Source organism: Vipera berus (genome assembly GCF_964194415.1).
Source record: "Vipera berus genome assembly, chromosome: 4".
NCBI classification, from domain to species: domain Eukaryota; kingdom Metazoa; phylum Chordata; class Lepidosauria; order Squamata; family Viperidae; genus Vipera; species Vipera berus.
Genome location: NC_138206.1, coordinates 1,322,740 through 1,346,419, shown reverse-complemented (window position 1 = coordinate 1,346,419; position 23,680 = coordinate 1,322,740). Strand labels below are relative to the sequence as shown.

Sequence of the window (23,680 nt, the reverse complement as noted above, 5' to 3'; positions counted from 1 at the left end):
TCGGCTCAGGAATTCTGGGAGTTGAAGTCTACGAGTCATGAAGGGGCCACAGTTCCCCCATGCTGGCTGAGGAATTCTGGGAGTTGAAGTCCACAAGGCATGAAGGGGCCATAGTTCCCTCAGCATGGCTGAGGAATTCTGGGAGTTGAAATCCATGAGTCATGAAGGGGCCATAGTTCCCCCATGCTGGCTCAGGAATTCTGGGAGTTGAAGTCCACGAGTCATGAAGGGGCCATAGTTCCCTCATGCTGGCTGAGGAATTCTGGGAGTTGAAGTCCATGAAGTCATACAAGAGCCAAGGTTGCCTACCCCTGCGCTAGATCAAACCGCCAGCAGGTGCCCGCTTTCTAGAGTCTTCGCATCTTTTTTGTATCATGGCAACCAAAACTGGCTGCCATATTCCAAGTGGGGTCTTAACCAAGGCATTACAGTATAAAGGGATACCAACATTTCATGTGATTTTGAATCTGTTTTTTTTTCTATTAACACCCCTGTAATCCAGGGGAAAGCCATGGCAAATCTAGACAGCACACTAAAAAGCAGAGGCATCACCCTGTCAACAAAAGTGCGTATAGTCAAGGCTATGGTCTTCCCAGTTGCAATGTATGGCAGTGAAAGCTGGACTATAAGAAAGGCCGAGCGCCAAAGAATTGAGGCCTTTGAACTATGGTGCTGGAGAAGACTCCTGCGAGTCCCTTGGACTGCAGGGCGATCAAACTGGTCAGTCCTAGAGGAGATCCACCCTGACTGCTCTTTAGAAGGCCAGATCCTGAAGCTAAAACTCAAATACTTTGGCCACCTAATGAGAAGGAAGGACTCACTGGAGAAGAGCCTCATGCTGGGAAAGGTGGAGGGCAAGAGAAGAAGGGGATGACAGAGAACGAGATGGTTGGATGGAGTCACCGAAGCAGGAGGCGTGAGCTTAAATGGACTCCAGAAGATGGTAGAGGACAGGAAGGCCTGGAGGAACGTTGTCCATGGAGTTGCGATGGGTCGGACACAACTTTGCAGCTAACAACGACAATCCAGGGGTCTGCAGCCTTGACAACTTTAAGACTTGTGGACTTCAGCTCCCAGAATTTCTCAGCCAGCAGACAATTACTCACTGCACCCAGAGACAGAAGTATCTGCCGCTACCTAGGATCCAACTCACAGGCTCCTGACTGTGGGGCGAGAGCGCCACCTCTAGGCCACCACACCATTCTCAGGTCATCCTGATTCCCTCCCTCCATTCATGCAGCCTAGGATTGTGTTGGCTTTTTTGGCTGCTACAACACACTCCTGGCTCTTATTTAAGTGGACTCCAAGGTCCCTCTCAAAGGCTACTGTTGAGCCAGGTGCCCTCTACAGGTAGTCCTTGACTTACGACACTTCGTTTAGTGACCTTTCCAAGTTACTACGACATTGAAAAAAGTGACTTATGACCGTTTTCCAGAGTTTTGCAGCATCCCATTAACCATGTGATCAAAATTGAGATGCTTGGCAACTGGTTCATGTTTACTGACAGTCGCAGTACCCTGGGGTCACGCAATCCCAGTGGTGGGATTCAGCCGGTTCGCACCACTTGGGCAGAACTGGTCGCTAATTTTGTTGTTGTCCAGGTTCAGAATGGACTTCCAGAAGTGGCATCCAAACAGAGAACAGGTTGTTCGCATTATTTCGCTGAACAGCCGTGGGAAGAAAGATCGTACAATGGAGCAAAACTCATTTAATGAATGTCTCGCTTAGCGACAAAGATTCCGGGCTCGATTGTGGTCGTAAGTCGAGGACTAATTGTAGAGGTAATCCCTGACTTATGGTAGTTTGTTTAGGGCAGGGGTGGGGAACCTGGAACTCTTTTATGACTTGTGGACTTCAACTCCCAGCTGTGCATCCTCATTGTGGCCTAAGGAGAAATTGCAAAAGGTTCATTCATACAGTCCTAAAGCTGGAAGGGACCTTGGAGGTCATCTAGTCCAACCCGCTCCCCAAGGCAGAGGTTCCCATGCCGTCCCAATCTTACATATTTTTCTCTAATGGCGGTATGGCGACTGTGGTTTTAACTCCAGAGTTATTGGTTTATTGCTCTGTTTGAGGGGTCTTCAAGCTTGGCCCTTTGATGACTTGTAGACTTCAACTCCCAGAATTCCTCAGCTAGCATGCCTGGCTCAGGAATTCTGGGAGTTGAAGTCCACAAGCCATAAAAGAGCCAAGGTTCCCCACCCCTGGTTTAGTAGAACAGTAGTTTCAGCCGGTGGGGGACAGGTGTGAAATGACCAATGGGGGGGGCTCTCTGAGATGGACCCTCTGGAGGACGAGGGTCCATTTTGCCCGCTCCATCCTTCTTACCTGAGTTTTCTATGGAAAAGGGCCCTGAAGAACTTCAGCCTGTCTTTCTGGTTCTGCTCCTATCCGGCGCAAGGACCCAGAACAACCTCCTGACCAGGTGCACCAAAACCAAAGGCACAGGTATACAACACAGGTGGGTCCTCGGCTTATGACTGCAATTAAGCCCAAAATTTGTGTTGCTAAGCGAGACATTTCTTAAGTGAGTTTTGCCCCATTTTACGATCTTTCTTGCCGCAGCGGCTAAGTGAATCGTTAAGTGGGTGACACAGTTGTTAAGTGAATCACTGCGGTTGTTAAGTGGGTGACACGGTCGTTAAGTGAGTCTGGCTTCCCCATTGGCTTTGCTTGGCAGAAGTTCTCAAAAGGACCCTGCGACTGTCATAAATGTGAGTCAGCTCCCCAGTGTCTGATCACATGACCATTGGATATGCTGCAATGGTTGTAAGTGTGAAAAACATTGCTGCACTTTTTTCAGGGCCGTTGTAACTTTGAACGGTCACTAAGCCAACTGTGATAAGTCAAGGACTCCCCGTATTTCTGCATCAAACCATTCTTTCCCTTTGCAAACAATGCCACAAACTCTTTTACATTCGGCTCCTTCCTGCGTTTGTGTGCCTCGCCTCTGGCGCTGGGCCGGGGGGGGGTGTCCCAGAAGCCCCTCCTGATCTCCCAAGGAATGACGAGCGGTGGGAGGACGAGGGGCCATCACTGAGTGACGGGGGGCCCTTTCCAAAAGCTGCGTGCGAAGCCCGAGGGGCGCTCCGATCGAGGGCAGGAGCCCTGGCCGAGGAATTTTTAATTTTCACAGGAATTTCCCCCTTAGGCCTGGAAGGAGTCCACATTTTGAGGCCCGGCTCTGAAGCACAAAACATTTCTGACCGCTTGGGCTGGAAAGCAGCCACCTTGGCTGGAACAGGCTTGACCCCTGGGATCCTTGGTGCTGTCCGAGCTGGGAGGACAAGAGTACTCAGCCAGAGCTGTGCTGGTGTTCCAGTTGGGTATTGGGCAAACGAAGCGTCTGCACAGGAACAGCCAAACTCAGAGCATGAAGGACTCCACAGTCTCCTCCTCCTCCTCCTCCTTCTCCTCCTCCTCCCTTCTAGCACTGATGAGGTTCCCTAGTTGGGTCATGAAACGTCTGCAAGGAAACCGCCCAGCTCAGAGAGCACCCAGGACCCCACAGTCCTTCCTTCCTTCCTTCCTTCCTTCCTTCCTTCCTTCCTTCCTTCCTTCCTTCCTTCCTTCCTTCCTTCCTTCCTTCCTGCACTGATGAAGTTACATAGCTGGGTCATGAAATGTCTGCAAGGAAACCACCCAGCTCAGGAAGCACCAAGAACCCCACAGTTCTCCTCCTCCTCCCTTCTTTCCCTTCATTCCTTCGTTTTCCTTCTTCCTTTTCCCTTTCTCTTCCTCCTCCTCCTCCCCCCTCCTAGCACTGATGAGGTTCCCTAGTTGGGTCATGAAACGTCTGCGAGGAAACCACCAGGCTCCATGAGAGCACCAGGGACCCCACAGTTGCTCTCCTCCTCGTCCCCCTCCCCAGAAACCCTACTCCCTCCTTGCACTGATGACGTTAGCTCAGGGGTCTTCAAACTTGGCCCTTTGGTGACTCGTGGACTTCAACTCCCAGAATTCCTCAGCCAGCCACGCCGGGTTTGAAGAGCCCTGTGTCGGCCAGTCGGGTCCCGAAACAGCTGCAGGAAAACAGCCGAGCTCAGAGAGCGACAAGGACCGCTCAGTTCAACCCTGAGCTACAGATATTCCCTTCCGTCGGAAGACGGGAATGTTGTGGTTTTATTTCACGATTTCAGGCTTCCATCTTTTATTTTGCTTTCCATTCTTGGCAGAGTCCCCCGGGGAAGACGGTTTCTGGCAACATCTCTAAGCTGCCTGTTGCAACAGCATCTCCAGCCCATCCCCAGGGTGAGTCTCAAGCAAGACAACCAAAGGATGACTCAGTTGCAGCTGCCCCCAGAGCTATGAGTCAGTGGGAGGCATGCGTTCCCCCCCTCCTCTCTCTCTCTCTCATTCTTTCATTCATTCTCTCTTTCATTCTTTCTTTCATTCTCTCTCTCATTCTCTTTCTCTCTTTTCTTTCATTCTCTCTCTCTTATCCTCTTGTTCTCTTTCTCTCATTCTTTCATTCTCTATTTTCTTTCATTCTCATCCTCTTGTTCTCTCTCTCATTCTTTCTTTCATTCTCTATTTTCTTTCATTCTGTTTCTCGTCCTCTTGTTCTCTTCCTCATTCTTTCATTCTCTCTCTCAATCTCTATTTTCTTTCATTTTCTCTCTTTCTCATCCTCTTGTTCTCTCTTTCTCTCATTCTTTCTTTCTTTCATTCCTTCTCTCTCTCTCTCTCTCTCTCTCACTCTCTCTCATTCTCTCTCCCTCTCTCCACCTGGTCAGCAGCCGATATACAAACCTGGATCAGGACACTGAGTCACTATACCTCTGGAAGCCGTTGGAGGGGTGTGTGTGTGAGAGAGAGACAGAGACAGAGAGACAGACATTTGCAAACTTACCTGTTATGGTTCAGCGGAGGCATTGCAAGCACATTAATCAGCTACAAGGCTCCTGTGGGAGTTAGAACTGGAAGGCTGGTTTAGGTGATGGGGGGTGTTGTATCTGTTGCCTTTCCAGTTCTGCAGGTTTGCACACCTGCTCAGAGGTGAGGGAGGGGGGGGGCCTTCTGCAACCTGGATCCAAGTGGTCCCTCAGGTGGCTGAAGGTTAACAAATGGGCTTGTTATTGCAAGAAATAGCACAAATGAGCTTCAGATGTGAATGCTTCAAAACTGGAAGTTTTTAAGAAGAGACTGGACAGCCATTTGTCTGGAATGGTCTAGGGCAGGGGTAGGCAACCTTGGCTCTTTTATGACTCGTGGACTTCAACTCCCAGAATTCCTCAGCCAGTATGGGGAATCTTTGGCCCCTTCGTGACTCGTGGACTTCAACTCCCAGAATTCCTGAGCCAGCCATGCTAAGGGAAAAGGGAGAGGTTTCCAAGCTGAGCCATGCTGGCTCAGGAATTCTGGGAGTTGAAGGCCACGAGTCATAAAAGGGCCAATGTTACCTACCCCTGTGCTAGGCCATTTCAGAAAGGTGACTGTCCAGTCTCTTCTTAAAAACTTCCAGTGTTGGAGCATTCACAGATTCTAGTGGCAAGCTGTTCCACTGGTTAATTGTTCTGTCAGGAAATTCCTCCTTATTTCTAGGTTGAATCTCTCCTTGGTTAGTTTCCATCCATTGCTTCTTGTCCTGCCTTCAGGCGCTTTGGAGAATAGCTTGACTGCCTCTTCTTTGTGGCAGCCCCTGAGATATTGGAACACTGCTATCATGTCACCCCTCACCCTTCTCTTCATTAAAGTCCACATGCCCAATTCCAGCAACCGTTCCTTATACGTTTTAGCCTCCAGTCCCCTGATCACCTTTGTTGCTCTTCTCTGCACTCTTTCTAGAGTCTCAACATCTTTTTTTACATCGTGGTGACCAAAACTGGATGCCATATTCCAAGTGTGGCCTTACCAAGGCCGTGTAAAGTAGTATTAACACCTCACCTGATCTTGATTCCATCCCTCTGTTGATGCAGCCTAGAACTGTGTTGACTTTTTTGGCAGCTGCAACACAAGGCTGGCTCCTATTTAAGGGATTGTCCACTAGGACTCCGAGATCCCCCTCACAGTTGCTACTATTGAGCAAGGTACCCCCTATAAGGTGAGCACAAGGATGCCGGAGTGTGCTGTTCCAACTTCCAACTGGTCACTAAACAGACTGTTGTAAGTTGCACACGCAGATCCTGCCATCTTCTCTGTCTCCAAGGCAGCGTTTCTCAGACCTGGACAGCTTGAAGATGGGTGGACTTCAATTCCCAGAAACCCATGCTGGCTGGAGGAATTCTGGGAGTTGAAGTCCATCCCTCTTAAAGGGCCAGAGTTGAAACCGCGGAATTCCGGCCACCAGAATAACCGGTTTTGCATCAGAGGAGACAGCAGGGGGCGCTGTTCCCTCCCAGCTACTATTTCCAGGCCTTGAGTTGGAATATAGAGGTTTGGCTAGAATTGGGTAGAAATCTGAATTTTTTTGGACGCTTTTTCAATTTTGGATTCTATACCGATATTTTGATGGACAGACAGACAGGCCCCACTTTTCCCTCTTTTTGTGGGAGGCTGGCTGCCTCTTGTTCTCTACCCCCCCCAACTTAAAGAGGGGACCTCCCCCCCAACACAGGATGGTTTTTAATTGCCTTTTTCTTCTTTTTTTATTGGATAAGCATTCTGCTGGCCTTGCGGGCTGTGGAGAATGGAGGCTGTAGTCCAGCACCCTTGTCGATCATCTACAGGTGGTTCTCAACTTAGCCTAAAAATTCTAAGTGAAACATTTGTTAAGTGATTCTTATTATTTATTTTTTGCCTCATTCTACAACATTTCCTGCCCTGGTTAATAAGTGAATTGCTGCAGATTCTTTTTTTTTTTTAACCTGCGAGTCTCCAACCTTTTTGGGTTAGTGGCCCGGGGCAGGGGGGGGCGGGAGAGGGGGGAAAGAGGGGATGGTTTTGTGCAGAGGTCTTTCTTCAAACGTGGCCCTTTGATGACTTGTGGACTTTAACTCCCAGAATTCCTCAGCCAGTGTGCACAGACCACAAGTCATGCCGGCTGAGGAATTCTGGGAGTTGAAGTCCACAAGTCATCAAAGGGCCAAGTTGGAAGCCCCCTGGTTTTGTGGGAGGGGCAGGAGTGTGCCCGCACGTGTGCCCACATGAGCATCCATAGCTCGCTTGAGTGGGGCTGCGATTGCCCGCGACATTCACAGCAAACAGGGCCGCGAGCACCCACGACACTCGCACAAGTGGGACGCAAGTGAACCCCCACCACGCTTGCCAAGTGGGACCTTGGCCCCCTGCAAGTGGGGCTCCAAGCGCCCATGACACTCGCGTGAGTGGGGCTGTACGCACACACATGTACGCCAACTACCTACTCGCGCGGCCCGGTTGCGAATAGGCCACAGACCGATAGCGGCCCATGGTCCACAGGTTGGGGACCCCTGAATGACAGAATCACAGGGTGCAAGGCTTAGAAGGGGCCTTGGAGGTCATCTAGTCCATCCCCCCAGGCTGGGGCAGCACTTCCCTGAAATCCACAGATCGGACCACACGGGTCAAGATTCCAGACTAGAATTAGTCCTCGACTTATAAACAAGCCCAAAATTTCCATGGCTAAGCAAGGCCCTGGTTAAGCAAGTTTTGCCCCATTTTACGACATTTCTTGCCACCGTTGTAAAGCGAATCACTGCAGTTGTTAGGTTAGTAACACGGTCCGTAAGTGAATCTGGTTTCCCCATTGACTTTGCTTGTCGGAAGGTTGCTAAAAGGATCGCGTGACACACACACACACACCCGGACGCTGCAACCGTCATAAGTACATGCCAGTTTCCAAGCGTCTGGATTTTGATCCCGTGACCCTGGGAATGCTGTGTAAAAGGTCGTTAACTGCGAAAAATGGTCTTAGGTCCCCTTGTTCAATGCTGTTATAAACTTCGGTCACTGTTGTAAGTCAGAGACCAGTTGCGTTTGAGTCCCGCTTGCCACGGTTTGGGCCCTTCCTGACCTTGGAAACTTCCGGATTTAACCTTTGCAAGCTTAACTAAGGAGGGGTTGATCAGGTGTGGCAGCAACCTGTCAGTTTTGAACTTCTCCAGGCTTTGTCTGGGTCAGCTTGTTGATTGATTGATTTCGACAGCCACCCATCTCCGCAAATGACTGGACCGGCTCATAAGGCAAACCGTCTATTCCAGGGGTGTCAAACTCAATTTCATGGAGGGCCGCATCAGCACTGCGGTTGCGCTCAGGGGGCTGGGTGGGCGTGGCTTACTGGGTGGGCGTGGCTAGAGTGCGTGTGGCCTACTGGGTGGGCATGGCCACCTCTACATCCTTCGCATCCAGGGGGCCTGGGCAGGAGTGGGACAGATCTGGGGGTCTCTGGCAGGAGGAGGGTCTCTGGGCCAGGGCCAAGGCAGTGGGGGCTATTCCCTCACTGTTTCCAGGATGGCTTCGCGGGCCGCATGAAACCACTTTGCGGGCTGGATCCGGTCCCCGGGCCTTGAGTTTGACATGTCTGGTCTATTACCATTAATTTTTTTAAAAAAAACTTCTTAAAAACAATTGCTGAAGGTTTTGCATTATTTTGTTGCTTCTGTCCGAGCATTTGTCCGCCAATCCATATGTTCCATACCAGGGGATGTTGAAGTCTGGTGACTTTAAGACTTGTGGACTTCAATTCCCAGAATTCCCCAGCCAGCAAAGCTGGCTGGGGAATTCTAGGAGTTGAAGTCCACAAGTCTTAAAGTCACCGAAGTTGGATAACCCTGGTCTATACATAACAAAGCGCCCACTATCCTCCTTCCTAACACTCCCCTAATACAACTGATATCCACCTTCTGTCTAGGCTCTAGGGAATTCTGGGAGTTGTAGTCCACCCCTCTTAAAAGGGCTCAACGTTGAGAAACTGTGGACTAGGAGGTGACCCCCTGTAGTCCTTTCCAACTCTCCTCATTCTATAAGGTTGAGGAACACTTCTCTGGACAACAGGACTGGTCCGTAGACCTTGCTGTCCCCTGCTGGCCTGGTTCTTTTAAGGCCACACATTCGAATCCTGCACCAGTTGCTCCTGACCTCCCAGGACGTGTCGTGTCCACCTCTTTGCAAGCAAGAGCACTCAAAAGAATTTGAACTCCTTTTATTTCGAAACAAATGGTCCAGTAACAAGATATGAAATCCCCTGTCCCCCTTTTTGTTTTTAAATCCACCCCCTCCCACCTCCACCCACCCACTCACCCCGGAAATGCAAAAGGGGCTATAGGGAAAGCAACCCCTGAAAGCGTGCTACAGTAACAATCCTACAATTTAAGGCTAGTCAAATCTCACTTTTCTTGCGCCACTAGCCTTCCAGACTGCGCAGGGGGCAGTGAGAGTGACAGAACGAGAAAGAGAGAGAAAGAGAGAAAGAGAGAGAGGGAGAGAGAAAAGAGGTCCATTGGAAAGGATCACCCCCACATCTCCTACTCATAGACCCCCCTGAGTTAGGGGCTCTCCCACCAGACAAAGAAGGAAGAAAGTGGAAAAGTCATTTTGGTTGCCCCCAGCTGCCTTTCCAAGATGGATTGAAGGGAATGGCAGAAGTTGGGGGGGGGCGGTGTCAAAAGAGGCATCAGCCTAGAATCGTTACATAGCCACAAACTAAGTCCAACTTCCCTTGAATTCCCTTGACTCTAATCTAGCAGGTGCTGGCTGTGCACCGAGTAGATTCCCGCGCAGAGGCTTTTAGCGCTTAATCGGTTCAGCTGAACTCTCACCTGCACACCTGGTCTTTCTCACCTGGATTGGCCCAAGATGGCCTGACTGGGAAGGTCTAGCCCCTCCCCCCCTCATTCTGTAGGCAGCTCATCCCAAAATAAATCGGCTGAGTATCATTGGGAGGAAGAGGAGCAGAGCGGAGCAGAGAAGGCGGCCTTCTCCAGCTGCAACCAGTTGGAGGGTGGCAAGGTGACTCGGCTCTTGGAGTTGGCCCACCTGGCAGCCAGACAGGCTGATGGCGCGTTCTGCTCGCTCGAACCGTCAGAACTTTGCACCTTCTGCCAGTTGGCCAAGAGCCTGGAGACCTCAGGGATCCTCAATGAAGCAATGCGACGGAGATGTCCTCTAAAACAGGGGTCCCCAACCCCCGGTCCGTGGACCAGTAACCGGGCCACAGCATGCCAGCAACCGGTCTGCACAAACAAGCAAAGCCCCATCCGTGGGATGCAGGCAGTACACAAAACCACGCACCTTCCGGTCCGTGGAAAAACCTTTCTCCACTGCACCGGTCCCTGAGGGCCGAAAGGTTGGGGACCTCCGCTCTACAAGCAGGGGTCTCCCACCCGAGGGATTCTGGGAGTTGAAGTCCACAAGTCGTAAAGTTGCCAAGGTTGGAGACCCCTGCCCTACACTCTCTTTCTCCCTACCTATCCAAGAGCAAGCACACCAGGACATTGGCTTCTTGGGGGGTCCCATCCTCCTCCACCCTGGGCCGGAGCTGAGACCAGCAGGGTCAGAGCAGGGGGGTGATGTCCGTGGCCCCAAAGTGGCAGAAGGCCTCGCTCCAACTGAAGAACACTGCAGGTGGACCCCCCCCAGGCCAAACTCACAGCAGCTGCAGAAGGCAGCCAGATGTTTGCAGAGAAGCTACGGGAAAGGGCGGGCACCTCAAGCCATCTTCCCCTTCCATAAGCAAGCGAGTACTCCCTGCCTGCCTTTGTACAGGCAGTCCTCGACTTACGGCCGCAGCTGAGCCCAGGTTTTCTGCCGCTAAGTGCGACATTTCTTAAGGGAGCCTAAGGAACTTCCTTGCCAGAGTTGTAAAACTGACTCTTAGTCACACACAGCTGTTAAAGCGAATCTGGCTTCCCCCACTGGCGTTACTTGCCAGGAGGCCGCAAAAGGGGGTCAGGGCACCCCTGGGGACCCTGCGACCGTCATAAATGTGAGTCAGTTGATAAGTGTCTGAATTATTTTATTGCTTCTGTCTGAGCATTGGTCCAATCTGTATGTTCTGTACCAGTCTGGGGACTTTTAAGACTTGTGGACTTCAACTCCCAGAATTCACCAAAGTTGGATACCCCGGTCTATACGTAACACACGACCATAGGGATGCTCTAACGGTCGTAAGCGTGAATAACAGTCCTAATTCACTTTTTTCCAGTGCCGTTATAACTTTGGACGGGTCACTAAGTGAACCGTTGTAAGTTGAGGACTACCTGTAAGATGAGAAAGCAAGCAGACCAGACTGCGCTGGAAGACACACCCACAGTTTTGCAATGACCCCGTCCAGCAGCCAGTGCTGTTTCCACCAGACCAGGTATGTGTGTGTGTGTGTGTGTGTGTGTGTGTGTGTGTGTCCACGGGGCACGGTCCAGAAATGGCGGTTCGGGGGAAGGGGGTCTTGCAGGGGGGGGAATGCACACAAAAGGCAGGCAAACCATCGCAGCTGCCATCCTGACCCGTCCCGGGGGGGGGGAATCCCCTTGTGGATGCCCCACCTTGCTGGGGGGGGGGGGCTCCGCCTGGTCATTGCAGCCGTGCCCACCTCCTTCATGGGGGCTGCTTTGCTGCCAAGGGAGCCCCCCGACCCCCCCAAGGAGCAGCAGACCCCTTCATGGGAAGAATCCCCCTTTTTCCTCCAGATTATCTGCCGCCATTGCCACCCGCCATGCCGTTAAAGGAACGGGGCAGTTGCAGAAAAAGGCCCCGCCAGGAAAGAAAAGAGGGGTGCCTGGCATGAGGGGGTGTGAAGGGGGGCTACCGACATGAGAGGGGGGTCTTCCTCCAGAGACTTTGCTCGCTGCAGCCCCCTACCACAAGCTGGAGAAGAATCCTGTCCTGGGACCGGCTGTAGACAAGGGCCCCCCCCCGCCTTCCTCCTTGGCCAACACGGGAGTTACACAGACAAGAAGAAGCCCAGGTGGGTGGGTGGGTGTGGGGGGGGGCTGGGTTTCAGAGGGTTCCCCCCCTGCCCCTCCGGCCGGCGGGCCCTCAGTTGACGCTGTCCTCGTCGCTGCCTTCGGCCCGCGTCTCCTCCTTGCCCTCGGCCAGGCTGCTCTCGTCAATGTTCTCCAGGGAGTCGGCGTGCTGGATGGAGAGGTCGGAGAGCGGCAGGCTGGCCAGGCGGTTCTGCTCCGGGTAGAGCCAGGGCTTGAAGTGGGGGCTGTGCTTCTGCTTCCAGTCGGGGTACTTGACGCAGGCCTTGTACATCTTCTTCATGGCCTGGGCGGGGGGGGGGAGGAAGAGGAGGAGAGAAACAGTTAGCTGGGAGGGAGGGGGAGGAGGAAGGGAGGGAGGAGGAGGAGGGAGGAAGGAGGGAGGGGTGAAGGAAGGAGGGAGGGGTAAAGGAAGAGGAGGAGGAAGGAAGACGGGAGGAGGAAGAAGGGAGGGGGAAAGGAGGAAGGAAGAAGGGAGGAAAGGGGGGAAAGAGGAAGGAAGATGGGAAGAGGAAGAAGGGAGGGGGAAAGGAGGAAGGAAGAAGGGAGGAAAGGGGGGAAAGAGGAAGGAAGACGGGAAGAGGAAGAAGGGAGGGGGAAAGGAGGAAGGAAGAAGGGAGGAAAGGGGGGAAGGAGGAAGGAAGACGGGAAGAGGAAGAAGGGAGGGGGAAAGGAGGAAGGAAGAAGGGAGGAAAGGGGGGAAGGGGGAAGGAAGACGGGAAGAGGAAGAAGGGAGAGAAAGAGGAAGGAAGACGGGAGGAGGAAGAAGGGAGGGGGAAAGGAGGAAGGAAGAAGGGAGGAAAGGGGGGAAGGAGGAAGGAAGACGGGAAGAGGAAGAAGGGAGGGGGAAAGGAGGAAGGAAGAAGGGAGGAAAGGGGGGAAGGAGGAAGGAAGACGGGAAGAGGAAGAAGGGAGAGAAAGAGGAAGGAAGACGGGAGGAGGAAGAAGGGAGGGGGAAAGGAGGAAGGAAGAAGGGAGGAAAGGGAGAAAAGAGGAAGGAAGGAGGGAGGGGGGGAAGGAGGAGGAGTTTTCAATATCAATGATGGACTACAAAAACCACAATGCTTGAGACAGGACCAGCCAAGAGGCCCCTCCAGGAGACGTCCACCCAGGAGCCCACAGACCTCCAAAGAAGTTTCGGGGTTCTGGGGGGGGCGGCTTCCCAGGCCTCCCTCCTGCTGGGAGTTGCCTCGTTTTGCATCCCAAAGAGCCCCCACCCACACGAGCAGACTCCCACACTGCCCCGGCCCCCTCCCCACCAGCTCTGGACCAGGAGCAGAGCCCCCCCCTCTCCAGGTGGGTCTCCCCGAGATTCAAACTCCTCTGCCAATCCGGAGGCCTCCGTGCCAGGAATCGGCCCGGCCGGCCGCCTTGCCAACCCCATTCCTGGCCCAAAGAGATGCTAAAGCGTCTTTGTCACCGGAGACCCACAACCATCCCTTTGGAAACAGACCGGCTTTGTCCGGGAACACAAAGCCGCCCGCGGAACCTGAGACCTTGGCCGTCTCTGGAAAACCGATAGGCTTCAAGCCCACCACAAAGGCAGCTCCTCCATTCTCGGCTTCTCCGGCGAGAGTTTTGGTTTTTTCCCCCCTTGTCTTTTCATTAGCGCTCTGTGTGTGTGTGTGTGTGTGTGTGTGTGTGTGTGTGTTTGCATCTGCTGACGTGGTTGTTTTCCGTGGCCATTGTGAGCGTTTCATGCCATCTCTCAGCAACCGGCAGGACCGTTCGGCAAGGGAGGGGAAAGGAACCAGATCAGACGCGGGGAAGGGAAAAGTTTTCCAGGAAGAAAACCAAGGAAGTCCAGTTCCCTTTTTTTCTGGGGGGGGGAAAGCACCTTTGGGACCACCTGATGGGAGATGGAGCTGACCCAGGAGCGTCAGTCCGGACAGGTGCCCCTGCTGATCTCTGCCACTCTTGCACAACGCCTCACACAACACACAAATGCAACCAACCCCGTATTTATTTCTCTTATTTAATCAAGGAGAGAAGCAACCTGCAACTAAGGAGAAACTTCCTGACAGTTAGAACAATTAACCAGTGGAACTGCCTGCCTCCAGAAGCGGTGGATGCTCCAACACTGGAGGTTTTTAAGAAGAGACTGGACAGCCATTTGTCTGAAATGGTATAGGGTTTCCTGCCTGAGCAGGGGGTTGGACTAGATGACCTCCAAGGTCCCTTCCAACTTTGTTGTTGTTGTTATTAATCACAGTCAGCCAGAACTAAAGAGGAATTTTCTGACAGTGAGAACAATTAACCAGTGGAACTCCTTGCCTCCAGAAGTTTGGGTGCTCTAACACTGAAACTTTTTAAGAAGAGACCGGACAAACCATTTGTCTGAAATAGTGTGTGGTTTCCTGCCCGAGCAGGGGAGTTGGACTAGATGACCTCCAAGGTCCCTTCCTCCTCCTCCTCCTCCTCCTCCTCCTCCTCCTCCTCCTCCTCCTCTCCTCCTCCTTCATTTCCTTTTCAGAGCCATTTAACAGAACAGAATAACAGAGTCAGAAGGGACCTTGGAGGTCATCTAGCCCAACCCCCTGCTCGGGCAGGAAACCACACACCATTTCAGACAAAGGGCTGTCCGGTCTCCTCTTAAAAACTTTCACAGACTTTCCTTGACCAAAACAGACAGATTTTCTCGTGGGACAAGAAGGAACAGATGGACTCAGGAGGAATTTCCTGATAGCGGCAATTACAGGCGGTCCTTCAGTTACGACCCTTCATTGGGCGACGGTTCAAACTTACAACGGCACTGAAAAATGTGAGTTAGGACTATTCTTCACACTTACGACGGCTGCAGCATCCCCAGGGTCAGGTCGTCAAAATTTGGGCATTGACAATTGGTTCATATTTATGACGGTTGCCACTTCCGGGGGGGGGGGACGGCACGTGGTCCCCTTTGGTGACCTTAGGGCCAGCAAAGGCCATGGGGGAAGCCGGATTCATTTAACAACCGCACTACCAACTTAACAGCTGCGGTGTTTCCCTGAACGACTGTGGCAAGGAAGGTCGGAAAACGGGGCAAAGCCCACGGCACAACTGTCTCACTTAGCCGGCAGAAAATTTGGGGTGAATTGCGGTCATTAAAAGCAATTTGGTCCACCTTCCTTAGCAACCGGCCAAAAATAATGACCGTTTCACTCCATCCATCTATATCTATAACTATATCTATATCTATGTCTGTCTGTCTGTCTGTCTGTCTGTCTGTCTCTCTCTCTCTCTCTCTCTATATATATATATATATATATATATATATTCTCTATATATATATCTATATATGTATATGTGTATGTATATCTATATCTATCTATCTATCTATCTATCTATCTATCTATCTATATACACACACACACACACATACACATACACACATACATACATACATACATACATACATACATATAAATAAAGGTAAAGGTTCACCCGCACATGCGTGCTAGTCGTTTCCGACTCTAGGGGCCGGTGCTCATCTCCGTTTCAAAGCCGAAGAGCCAGCGTTTGTCCGAGGACGTCTCCGTGGTCCTGTGGCCGGCATGACTAGACGCCAAAGGCGCACGGAACGCTGTTACCTTCCCACCGGAGTGGTCCCTGTTTTTCTACTTGCATTTTTACGTGCTTTCGAACTGCTAGGTTGGCAGAAATATATATACCGGTATATGGCTGACTGATGAAATATATATGGCTGACTGATGAAATATATATATATATGGCTGACTGATGAAAACTAATAAGTTTGAAATGCATATCAGTCTCCCTTAATTCTTTGTTAGCAATTTACACACACACACACACACACACACACATATATATATATGTGTGTTAAGTGTTTGTTAAGTATTTGGAATACCTTGCTAGGCCCCAAACATGGGACAAATCTTATTTCGTTTCGGCCTAACCCAAGGCCATCCACAGCAGTGACAGCTCATATTTGTGTAATTTTTTTGGGAAAAAAAATTACATACACACACACACACACACACACACACACTGTATATATCTTATGGCCTGGAGGAACGTTGTCCATAGCGTTGCGATGGGTCAGACACGACTTTGCAGCTAACAACAACAACATATCTTACGTATACATATACATTTAAATTCCATCACCCACCCCCCAGTCGTTCCCCCCCCCCAGAGGAGCTGCCAACTCTTTAACCATGCCCGGCATCAATAATTCATGTCCATTTCCACACCACTTTCCAACTTCCCGTAAAAGGGAATCGATAACCTCCTCAGAATCTCCACTGACGCCTCCCAAACCTCTGACCTCTCCGTTTTTTCCAGAAGCAGCCACTCCTTAATATCCTCCCAAGAAGCAAGCTACCGAGAATCACACGGAGATGAAACAAAAATAGATTTTCCACGATCTATTTTTGATCCAGAGAGCTGCTTAAACGCGAGGGTGGAGAAACCTAGCAGGGCTTTTCAAAATTTAAATTGCCTCTGAAGCCCAGGCTATCTTAAATTCACCATTTCATCCGATATAAACCAACAAGAATAATACCCTTTTTCCCCTCTTTTAAGCATTTCCTTAAGCAAGCCTGGTGGGGCAAGCTACTCTGTACAAATAGGGGGCAAAACCCACATTCAGTAGCACTGATGAGGTTCCCTACTTGGGTCATGAAACGTCTAGAAGAAAATGACTAATCCTCTCTCTCCCTCCCCCTCCCCCTCTCCCTCCTCCTCCTCCCTTCTAGCACTGATGATGTTCCCTAGTTGGGCCATGAAATGTCTGCAAGAAAAACCACGATGCTCAGAGAGCACCAAGGACCCCACAGTCTTTCTTTCTTTCTTTCTTTCTTTCTTTCTTTCTTTCTTTCTTTCTTTCTTTCTTTCTTTCTTTCTTTCTTTCTTCTTTCTTTCTTCCTTCCTTCCTTCTTTCCTTCCTTCCTTCCTTCCTTCCTCTTCCTCCTCCCTCCTAGCACTGATGATGTTCCCTAGTTGGGCCATGAAATGTCTGCAAGAAAAACCACGATGCTCAGAGAGCACCAAGGACCCCACAGTCTTTCTTTCTTTCTTTCTTTCTTTCTTTCTTTCTTTCTTTCTTTCTTTCTTTCTTTCTTTCTTTCTTTCTTTCTTTCTTCCTTTCTTTCTTTCTTTCTTTCTTCTTTCTTTCTTCCTTCCTTCCTTCTTTCCTTCCTTCCTTCCTTCCTTCCTCTTCCTCCTCCCTCCTAGCACTGATGATGTTCCCTAGTTGGGCCATGAAATGTCTGCAAGAAAAACCACGATGCTCAGAGAGCACCAAGGACCCCACAGTCCTTCCTTCCTTCCTTCCTTCCTTCCTTCCTTCCTTCCTTCCTTCCTTCCTTCCCTCCTCCTCCTCCTCCTCTTCCTCCTCCCTTCTAGCACTGATGATGTTCCCTAGTTGGGTCATGAAACGTCTGCAAGGAAACCACCCAGCTCAGAGGGCACCAAAGACCCCACAGTCCTTCCTTCCTTCCTTCCTTCCTTCCTTCCTTCCTTCCTTCCTTCCTTCCTTCCTTCCCTCCTCCTCCTCCTCCTCTTCCTCCTCCCTTCTAGCACTAATGATGTTCCCTAGTTGGGCCATGAAACGTCTGCAAGGAAACCACCCAGCTCAGAGGGCACCAAAGACCCCACAGTCCTTCCTTCCTTCCTTCCTTCCTTCCTTCCTTCCTTCCTCCTCTTCCTTCCTCCTCTTCCTCCTCCCTTCTAGCACTGATGATGCTCCCTAGTTGGGCCATGAAATGTCTGCAAGAAAAACCACGATGCTCAGAGAGCACCAAGGACCCCACAGTCCTTCCTTCCTTCCTTCCTTCCTTCCTTCCTTCCTTCCTTCCTTCCTTCCTTCCTTCCTTCCCCTCCTCCTCCTTCCTTCTAGCACTGATGATGTTACCTACTTGGGTAATGAAATGTCTGCAAGAAATCAGCTAAGCTCAGAGAGCACCAAGGATCCCACAGTCCTTCCTTCCTTCCTTCCTTCCTTCCTTCCTTCCTTCCTTCCTTCCTTCCTTCCTTCCTTCCTTCCTCCTCCCCCTCCCCCCTTCCAGCACTGGACCAGGTGAGCCAGGGAGCTGCAGAAAGAAGAGAGAAATGGGTCCCAGCTTACCTTGGGCGCCAGAAACTGAGAAGACTTATTCACCACCCACTTGGGCAAAGAGCCTGCAGGAGGAAAATCAAAACAGTCGTCAGAGAACGGCCCTTCCGAAGGACACGCAAAGTGGAGAACTTTGTGGCAGGTGCACCCCGCACCCCACCCACCCACCCTGCAACACCTGAGACCCCCACTCAGAATCCGAACCAGAGGGAGGAGACCCCATCCCAACTTGTGACCTACAGGTAGGGCTCAACGTACGACCGTTGGTTTAGTGACCATTCAAAGTTATAACAGCAGTGAAAAAAGTGGCTTATGAACCTTTTCCCCCACAATGACAACCGTTGCAGTAGCCCCACAGTCATGTGGTCAAAATTTGGATGCTTGGCGATTGGAATAATAATAACAACAACAGCAACAACAACAACAACAATAATAATAATAATAGAGTTGGAAGGGACCTTGGAGGTCATCTAGTCCAACCCCCTGCTCAGGCAGGAATCCCTTTCCCATTTCAGACAAATGGCAGTCCAGTCTCTTCTTAAAAACTTCCAGTTTTGGAGCATTTACAGATATATCCACATTTACGACGGTTGCAGTGTCCCGGTGTGTGTGTGTGTGTGTGTGTGTGTGACGTGATCCCCTTTTACGACCCTGTGACAAGCAAAGTCAATGGGGGAGGCCAGATTCACTTAACGACCGTGTTACTAACTTATTTACTGCAATGATTCACATAACAACTGTGGCAAAAAAGATTGTAAAATGGGGCAAAAGTTACTTAATAAATGTCTCCCTTAGCAACATGAATTCGGGGCTCAATTGTGGTCGTAAGCCGAGGACTTACGCCACCAAAATAAAAAACCCTTTGCTCCACCAAGGGATGATTTGCTATCTGCTAGCTGAAAAAAAAGGGAAGAGAAGATTTGTTTGGAATGATAAAAGGGTCTCCTGCCTGAGCAGGGGTTGGACTGGATGACCTCCAAGTACCTTCCAACATTATTATTATTATTATTATTATTATTATTGTTGTTGTTGTTGTTGTTGTTGTTGTTGTCATCATCATCATCATCACCATCATCATTATTAAATTATTATTATTAACTCATTTCATTCTTCCTCTGTGACCACAAACACCCCTTGGGGGGTTCTGGACCGGGCCTTTCCTCCCTCAACTCACCCCCAAAATGTGAGGAGAGGGTCTACATATACCACCTTGAACTCCTGGAGGAAGTGGGGAATTTAAACTTAATCAAGAAGACAACAATTAACCCAAAATACGATTTTACGACTGGCAAGTTCTTCGTGGAAGTTGACCTCTGCTTTGTTGGGCTGCTCCAAATTATTTGAATTTGAATTAAGTGCAACTTCGAAGACAACGCTATACTGTGTCTTGGGTTTCTCTAAAAGTTTGACAGTTGCAGCAAAGTTTCACGTTTTTGTCTACCTGTTTTAGGCCCGTGTTTCTCCCATTTGACAACATTAAGGTGGGTGGACACGAAGTCCCAGAATTCCCCAGCTGGAAGAGAATTCTGGGATTTGAAATCCACCCGTCTTCACGTTGTTGAGTTGGAGAAACACGGGCGGCTACAAAGGAGAAAATCTTTGTTGGAACAGATCGTTCTTTTTCTGTATAGGTTGCTTCTTTGTTTTGGAAAACGTTCGACTTGCCAGTTCAGATTACAAGGCAATCCAGGGATAAAGCTAGTCCTTGACTTACAACTCTTTGCTTCGTGACCGTCCAAAGTTACAACAGTACTGAAAAAGCGACTTGTGAACAATCCTCACACTTACGACCGTCAGAGCTCCCCTATGGTCACATAATCAAAATTTGGAAGCTTGGCGACTGGCATGCATGTATGACGGGTTGCGGTGCCCCTTTGTGACCTACCCAGACAAGTAAAGTCAATGGGGGAAGCTGGATTCGCTTAACGACACCATCATTCACTTAACAACCTCAGGCCCTAGAATCGAGCACGGCTCCCTTAACGACTGCCTGGCCTAGCAGTGGAAATTCTGCTCCCAATTGTGGTCATAAGCCGAGGACAGCCTGTCCCCACGAAACACCGGTCAGTTCCACGACCACCTGGGCACCCGCTTCTCTCAATGACCGCCACTGTTTGGGGAAGCCACGGACACAACCGTGGCTAGAGAGTCCGGGAGCCGCAGAAGCCATGAAACTTTCATGCTGCAAAGCCGTTCCATCTCCGCCTCGACTCTGGAGTCTGCGGATCCTTTTAGCAGCTGTTTATTTATTTATGCGATTTGAAAGCCCTCCGTGGGTTTCAGAAATGCAGACGGTTCCCTTCCAAGAATGAATCCATGACACTGGCACCAACTGGCGGGTTTCAGGTAAGTCCCCGACTTACAGCCGTTCATTTAATGACCATTCAAAATTACAACGGCACTGTCAAAAAAGTGACGTAGGACCCAGTTTTCACACAGTAAAGTAAATTATAAACTAAATTATAAACTAAACTATAAAATTATAAATTAAACAACGAAACGAAACGAAACTACAGCTAGTCCTTGACTTAACAACCATCCATTTGGTGGGACACCGCAACCGTCCTAACCACGAGTAACTTGCCAAGCCTCTGAATTTTGATCCCAGGGATGCTGCAAGGGTCGTACGTGTGAAAAACGGTCCTAGGTCACTTTTTCCAGTGCCACTGTCACTTGGAACCGCCACTAAGCGAACAATCGTAAATGGAGGACCACCCGTGCGTGGAAATATTTGCAACTGCAGCTTCCCAGGAAGCGAAGGCCAAAGCGCTGCGCCTCCGCCCGTCCAGGTGTAGGTGGGGGAAGCACAGCCTTACCTTTGGGGTCTACCTGAGCAAGGTAGGTGAGGCTGCAGTTCTTGGCTCCTTTCCCCTGGATCAGGTAGCCTGTTTGGATCGAGACAGCCCGGACCATGTCCTTCCGCGGGGGGTATTTCTAGGAAGAAGGAAGTGGAAAGGTTGAACTCACGCCCGCCAAGCCTGGGACTGGCCCTAGCGTGATCTGTGCACTTATTTCCATCAGAATAGAGCTGCAAGGGACCTGGGAGGTCTTCTAGTCCAACCCGCTGCTCAAGCAGAAGACCCTATACCCTTCTGGACAAATGGCTGTCCAGTCTCTTCTTAAAAGCCTCCTGTGATGGAGGGGCCACAACTTCTGGTGGCAAGCTGTTCCACTGGATAATTGTTCTCCCTGGCAGCAAAATTCTCCTTAATTCCAAGCTGCTTCTCTCCTTCATTAGTTTTTATCTGTTGCTTCTTGTTCTGCCTTCAGGTGCTCTGGAGAATAGCTTGACTCCCTCTTCTTTGGGGGCAGCCACTGAGATATTGGAAGGCTGCTATCATGTCCCCCCTACTCCTTCTTTTCTCTAGACTAGGAATGGAATGGAATGGAATGGAATGGAATGGAATAGAATAGAATAGAATTAAGAATAGAATAGAATAGAATAGAATAGAATAGAATAGAATAGAATAGAATAGAAAATAATAGAATGGAATGGAATAGAATAGAATAGAATTGGAATTGAATAGAATAGAATAGAATAGAATAGAATAGAATAGAATAGAATAGAATAGAATAGAATAGAATAGAATAGAAAATAATAGAATGGAATGGAATAGAATAGAATAGAATTGGAATTGAATAGAATAGAATAGAATAGAATAGAATAGAATAGAATAGAATAGAATAGAATAGAATAGAATAGAATAGAATAGAATAGAAAATAATAGAATGGAATGGAATAGAATAGAATTGGAATTGAATAGAATAGAATAGAATAGAATAGAATAGAATAGAATAGAATAGAATAGAATAGAATAGAATAGAATAGAATAGAATAGAATAGAATAGAAAATGTGGAATGGAATAGAATAGAATAGAATTGGAATAGAATAGGAATAGGAATAGGAATAGGAATAGGAATAGGAATAGGAATAGGAATAGAAGCTGGAAGGGACCTTGGAGGTCTTCTAGCCCAACCCCCCACTCAAGCAGGAGAACCTGTACCATCCCAGACAAGTGACTGTCCAGTCTCTTCTTAAAAACCTCCAGGGATGGAGCATCCAGTTTCTGCAACCGTCCTTCACATGTTTTAGTCTCCAGGCCTTTGATCATCTGAGTTGCTCTTCATTTCCCTGAGATTCACATTCTCTGCTTTTCTAACAGCCACAGAGCCGGTGGAACCAGCTAAAGCAGAGAGTCCCACCTTTGCAACTTTAGGACTCATGGACTACAGCTCCCACAATTCCCCAGCCGGTCAGATTCCATCCCTAAGGAGGAAGTAGAACTCTTAATCTCCTGGTGATTGGCCCAAAGGAAACCTGTCGGAACTGCCACTTCACATTCGGCTCCCTTCTTTCCTTCGGTGCCAGTCTGCATGGGGGGGGAAAGCCGAACGGAAGTGGGGGGTGGAGGAGACCACAGCTCACCGTACAGGCCAGAGACTCGAATTCAAGGACAGCCACCCGGGAAGTGGAGGGATAAGAGCATCCTGGCTAGGCAAAATTACGCTTGGGAATCTGGTGCGGGCAACTCAGATCTGACTTTGGTCTACTACCTTCTGCGTGAAAATTACAGCCTTTTCCACCAAAGGGACCCCCGAGGGTCCTTCTTCCTTAAAGGTCCTGGCTGACATTAAGCCAGATCTGCATTTTATCAATCCAGCCGGAGAACTGATCGAGTGTGGAGGTTGTGCAGCCGGTGCCTTTTCCGGGAAAAGGAGGAGATGGGGGGAAAAAGGAAGAGGTGGCAACGAGGCCGGAGGGCAGAGGCGAGAGTCCCGAGATGGAGGGGGGACTGGAATCCCAGCCAGCTCAGAGGAGAACCCAGGGTGACCCTCAGAGGCATGGACAGGCTGGCCCGGGCGAAGACATCGGTGTGGAAGCCAAGACCTGGGGGGCAGCGGGAGCCCTCCCCAGAGACAGGACGACCTCAATGGTCCCTGGGAGTTGGGACGCTGGAAGAGCCCCCGGAGGGGGTAACTGCCATCCGAGGGTCCCAACAGAGAGAACAGCATCCCCAAGTGCCAATCAAGCTGCCACCGGCCACAAGGGACCTCCGAGCTGCAGCTGTCGAGGGAGCATCCGACTTGTCTGGAGAACGCTTTGCGGGTCTAACACTTCGCGATCCACTGGAGCAACCCAGCCAGGCCCCTGGCCAGAGGCCGGCCCCTGCAACGCCACCGGCCCCAGCCCCCCTGGGGGACCAGAAGGGATTCTTGGCCGCTGTAGATACCCATGAAATTCAACGGGGACCTGAAGCAACTGGGGTTATTCCTCGTCCGAGTGCAGTGTTTATTTATTTATTTATTTATTTATTTATTTATTTAGTTACATTTATATACCGCCCTATTCCCTGAGGACTCAGGGCGGTTTACAGGAAATTAAAAAATCCACCATACAAAAGTGTTACATGAAGGACCATGCCCAACAGCTCCCCAACGACGAGGCCGGGGTGCACTGCGGCATGTGAGCCCCAGAGGGTGAGGCCGCTGACTGGGCCATGAGCCTGCACAATGCGGAAGCTGAGGAGCTGTGCAACTTCGACGCGTTCATGACCGTCCTGCGACGGCGCTTCGAAGACCCGCTGGTTGACCAGAAGGCAAAGATAAGAATGCAAACCCTCAAACAGGGCGGGAGAACCGTCGCCACGTACGCCACAGAGTTCCGGCATCCGGCCGCCGTGCTCTGGAAATGGCCCCAAGACCTGCTCCTAGACTATGTACAGGAAGGCGTGGATGGAGACATGCTCGACATTTCTCTGGGCAGAGGTCCAGGAAAGACACTCGGAG

General features: G+C 50.3%; 1 protein-coding gene across 2 annotated transcripts in view; it reads right to left on the bottom strand.

Moving 5' to 3' along the window:
• Window positions 1-9,131: 9,131 nt before the first annotated feature.
• STARD10 (StAR related lipid transfer domain containing 10) overlaps window positions 9,132-23,680 on the bottom strand; it is a 40,180-nt gene continuing 25,631 nt past the window's right edge. For both annotated transcript variants that reach the window (XM_081327870.1, XM_081327869.1), the window contains 3 exons: window positions 20,709-20,826; window positions 17,905-17,957; window positions 9,132-12,123 (listed from right to left, as the gene is read on the bottom strand). In XM_081327870.1, coding sequence (XP_081183996.1) covers window positions 11,893-12,123; window positions 17,905-17,957; window positions 20,709-20,826 — 402 coding nt within the window. In that variant the 3' untranslated portion in view covers window positions 9,132-11,892. The remainder of the gene's footprint in view (window positions 12,124-17,904; window positions 17,958-20,708; window positions 20,827-23,680) is intronic.